General features: G+C 50.5%; 1 protein-coding gene across 1 annotated transcript in view; it reads left to right on the forward strand.

The window, feature by feature from the left end:
• adamts10 (ADAM metallopeptidase with thrombospondin type 1 motif, 10) overlaps positions 1-5,000 on the forward strand; it is a 77,827-nt gene that overhangs the window by 54,538 nt on the left and 18,289 nt on the right. The window contains exon 17 of the mRNA XM_076279135.1: positions 3,064-3,187. Within this exon, the coding sequence (XP_076135250.1) occupies positions 3,064-3,187 (124 nt within the window). The remainder of the gene's footprint in view (positions 1-3,063; positions 3,188-5,000) is intronic.

Raw genomic sequence — 5,000 nt, forward strand, 5'->3', positions numbered from 1 at the left:
TTCTCTCTCTCTTCCTCATTCTCTCTCTCTCTCCCTCATTCTCCCTATCTCTCATTCTCTCTCTCCCCCTCTTCCTCTCATTCTCCCTCTCTCTCTCCCTCATTCTCTCTCTCTTCCTCATTCTCTCTCTCTCCCTAATTCTCCCTCATTCTCCCTCTCTCTCATTCTCTCTCTCCCCCTCTTCCTCTCATTCTCTCTCTCTCTCTCCCTCATTCCCTCTCTCTCCCTCACTCTCTCTCTCTCTTTTTTCTCTATCTCTCCCTCTCCTCCTTTCTAGACGTCTGTGGTTGACTGTAGTTATATGTAAATATAAGAGCATTTTGGAGGAGGGTTGTTGAGTTTCTCTAGAATTGTCTAGGCAGTGTTCTTGGATGAGAGGGTGGAAGAAAGAAAGAGCGAAAGAAAGAAAGAAAGAAAGAAAGAAAGAAAGGGGTTAGACAAAGAGGGAAAGGAAAAAGGAAATCAAGGAAAGAAAGAGGAAAGAGATGGAAGAAAGTAGAGTGAGAAAGAGAAAAACAGGGAAGAGAAAGAGAGAGGGAAAGAGAGAAAGAGGGAAAGAGAGACACACACAGAGAGAGATAGAGAGAGAAAGAGGGAGGAGAGAGAGAGAGAGAGGGAGGAGAGAACTCAGTGACCTCTCAGCTGGGCTGTCCACATTGCAGGCAGCTGAACTGGATCATAGCCACTCTCCCTCTCCTCTCTCCCTTTCTCCTTCTCTCTCTCTCCTCTCTCCCTCTCTCTCTCCCTCTCTCTCTCTCCTCTCTCTCTCTCTCTCTCTCTCCTCTCTCTCTCTCTCTCTGTAAAATCCCAAAAATCTGAGCCTCACCACTTGAAGACCAATTCAGCATGAGGCTGCAAACTCCAATGTCTACTCTCTCTTCCAACCATCTGACTTCTGTACTGCATACTGCAACTGGTCTGGGATGGAGACAGAGACAGATATGACACACACACGCACACACACAGGCACGCACGCTGGCACGCTGGCACGCACACATACACACACACACACACACACACACACACACACACACACGCGCACACACACAGGCACGCACGCTGGCACGCACACACGCACACATACACACACACACACACACACACACACACACACACACACGCGCACACACACAGGCACGCACGCTGGCACGCACACACGCAGGCACGCACACACACTGTAGGCATTAACAAAGCAATAATAGTTTCCTGAGCTAATGTTACTTTATCCTGCATTAGTTGATTTGAACACAGCATGCACCGAAGTGAATATAAGAAGGAAAAGGAATGTGGAATGTGGAATGCTGAAATACGCAACTTGTGAATGTGGAATGCTGAAATACGCAACTTGTGAATGTGGAATGCTGAAATACGCAACTTGTGAATGTGGAATGCTGAAATACGCAACTTGTGAATGTGGAATGCTGAAATACGCAACTTGTGAATGTGAAATGATGCAGCACACTTATCAACACAATACTGTAGCATTGCACAGAGTGCTGTAACTACAAACTGCACATAAACAATGGCATCATGGCAGGTCAACAGTTGTTCATCTAAAGACTCTTCTGAGGCAATTACAGTATGTCTTCACACCCGCTGTCTGGCTGTAACAAAGGAACTGAGATTATTTTGCTGTTTGCCTGTCCTGTTGAGAGGGGCTATGTTTGCCTGTCCTGTTGAGAGAGGCTATGTTTGCTGTTTGTCTGTCCTGTTGAGAGGGGCTATGTTTGTCTGTCCTGTTGAGAGAGGCTATGTTTGCTGTTTGTCTGTCCTGTTGAGAGAGGCTATGTTTGTCTGTCCTGTTGAGAGAGGCTATGTTTGCTGTTTGTCTGTCCTGTTGAGAGAGGCTATGTTTGTCTGTCCTGTTGAGAGAGGCTATGTTTGTCTGTCCTGTTGAGAGAGGCTATGTTTGCTAAATGCCAAAGTCAGCAGTTCCTAATCAGACCTTTGAGTCTTGATAAATGGACGTCATAAATAACATCATTTATGTATTTATTAGAACGGACTAGTTAAACGCTTGAGCCAGATGAACAGCTCTGGCGTCGCCAAGTTCAAGGGTTGCCAGCTAAGCGACACGCAGTGTTTTTGTAAGCCAGTGTAGCGTTTACTGGAAGGACAATTGAAAACAAGCGCCTGTATTTACGGACAGCTTTTCTTTAGTCTGGCTGATAAACAGAAATGAATTGTGTGTGTGTGTTTGTGTGTGTGTGTGTGTGTGTGTGCTGTTGGACCTCTTAGAGGAAACGCCTGGCTAGGCCTTGCTCTGTTCCCAGGGGTCGCATGACAGCGCAGTGAATAGCATTTACAGTGTGTCATGGAAGCCACTTCTCCATGTGCCAGTGCATGAGATGAGTAGTGGACACCTTGACCCAGCACCCAGACAGACACACGGACACACAGACAGACACACAGACAGACACACACACAGACACACACACAGATAGACATATGGACCGACACACCGACAGACACACAGACAGACACACAGACACACACACAGATAGACACACACAGACACACACACAGATAGACATATGGACAGACTGAAAGATACCAGTGTGCAGAAATTCACTGCTTTTGTACGAATACAGTATGCATGCAAAAAAAACCCGAAAACAATTGGTTCTACATAGCTCGTCATTGCTGCAGTCAGCGCTACACTCTGGGGGCATGTTCATGAGCCCCATATTCAGCTACAGTGCTACACTCTGGGGGCATGTCCATGAGCTCCATATTCAGCTACAGTGCTACACTCTGGGGGCATGTTCATGAGCTACAGTGCTACACTCTGGGGGATGTTCGTGAGCCCCCATGTTCATGCTCCCAGAGTGTAGCACTGTAGCTGCCTGGCTGCAGCAACACGAGCTCGGTAGAACAAATAGTTTTCGGGTTTTTTCCGGAGCGACAGTACTTGTGACCTCGAGAAACAGAGATCTGTGTGAAAAATCGCCGGAATTCTCCTTAAACTGAACACTAACTCCTTTGTGTCCTACCTGACTTTTGTGTCTCCTCTCTGAGCGCTGTTTGACCCTTGACCCCTGTGTGTCCTGTCCCCTGCTGCAGCATGTGGGCTGCGACCGCATCCTGGGCTCGGACGTACGGGAGGACCGTTGCCGCGTGTGCGGGGGGGACGGCGGCACCTGCGCCGCCATCGAGGGAGTCTTCAACGACACGCTGCCTGAAGGAGGTACGACCACCAGAATCTCCAGGGGGAACAGGAAGGGTTCTAACACCCCTACAGAAGGGTTCTAACCCCCCTAGAGAAGGGTTCTAACACTCCCACTGAAGAGTTCTAACCTCCCTACAGAAGGGTTCTAACACCCCTACAGAAGGGTTCTAACACCCCCACTGAAGAGTTCTAACACCCCCTGGGTTCTAACACCCCGACAGAAGGGTTCTAATCCCCCCCAGGGTTCTAAACGCCCCTACCGAAGGGGTCTAATGCCCCCCCTCTGCCCCCTCACTCGGTCAACTTAATCTTGTTCAGTCTTACTGTAAGAACAGAGCGTCCGGCGTCAGTGATGTGTTTCAGGAGCGCCTCTCTGCCACAGTGATGGGTATCAGTAGTGCCTCTCTGGGTGTCAACAGTGATGGGTATCAGTAGCGAGTAGTGCCTCTCTGGGTGTCCATGGTGATGGGTATCAGTAGCGAGTAGTGCCTCTCTGGGTGTCAACAGTGATGGGTGTCAGTAGCGAGTAGTGACTCTGGGTGTCCATGGTGATGGGTATCAGTAGTGCCTCTCTGGGTGTACATGGTGATGGGTATCAGGAGCGCCTCTCTGGGTGTCCATGGTGATGGGTATCAGTAGTGCCTCTCTGGGTGTACATGGTGATGGGTATCAGTAGTGCCTCTCTGGGTGTCCATGGTGATGGGTATCAGTAGTGCCTCTCTGGGTGTCCATGGTGATGGGTATCAGTAGCGAGTAGTGCCTCTCTGGGTGTCCATGGTGATGGGTATCAGTAGTGCCTCTCTGGGTGTACATGGTGATGGGTATCAGGAGCGCCTCTCTGGGTGTCCATGGTGATGGGTATCAGTAGCGAGTAGTGCCTCTCTGGGTGTCCATGGTGATGGGTATCAGTAGCGAGTAGTGCCTCTCTGGGTGTCCATGGTGATGGGTATCAGTAGTGCCTCTCTGGGTGTCCATGGTGATGGGTATCAGTAGCGAGTAGTGCCTCTCTGGGTGTCCATGGTGATGGGTATCAGTAGTGCCTCTCTGGGTGTACATGGTGATGGGTATCAGGAGCGCCTCTCTGGGTACCTTTGGCCAATCCCAATCTCTTCATGGGGCTTCAGCCAAACCGGCAGTCTGTGGTGTTGTGTTGCGATGCCCCCTTTGACCCCTCCCTCGGTGTCTCTCTTAATGAGGTTTCTGGAGACGACCAGTGCGGGGTTGGAGTGGCCCCTCATCAGTGCCTATCTGCAGAAGGCCTAAGCCTGTAGTCACAGTGGAAGGTCAAGAACTCATATTAGCTTGAGCGTAATCCCCACGCTGAGATGTAGTGTTGTGCCCAGTGAGTGTTAATTCAGCCCTGCGCTGCTCTGTGCTCTGTGTGTGTGTGTGTGTGTGTGTGTGTGTGTGTGTGTGTGTGTGTGTGTGTGTGTGTGTGTGTGTTCCCCACACTGTGCCCAGTGAGTGTTAATTCAGCCCAGCCCTGCCCTGCGCTGCTCTACGCTGCCCCCTGCTCTGTGGGTGTGTGTGTGTGTGTGTGTGTGTGTGTGTGTGTGCGTTAGCCACCGGGCAGGAGAGCAGCGTGGGGTGCGGAGGCTAATGGAGGCGTCTCACAGAGCGGCTCTTATGTCCAGGGGGCCGGGGGGGGCGGGGGTCCAGATGAACTGGGTCGGGTGTGTTTGGACAGCACACTGTGTTTTCAAGGGCCTCTGTCCATATGCACACAAACACGCACACACACATACACACATTCTGTACACACAAACACGCACACACACACACAAACACACACACACACATGCACACAAACACGCACACACACACACAAAAC

Source organism: Alosa pseudoharengus, unplaced genomic scaffold (genome assembly GCF_046254945.1).
Source record: "Alosa pseudoharengus isolate Yale_2024_CS ecotype anadromous, Long Island Sound unplaced genomic scaffold, YU_APseudo_1.1 YU_APseudo_1.1_scf_11, whole genome shotgun sequence".
Lineage (NCBI taxonomy): Eukaryota > Metazoa > Chordata > Actinopteri > Clupeiformes > Clupeidae > Alosa > Alosa pseudoharengus.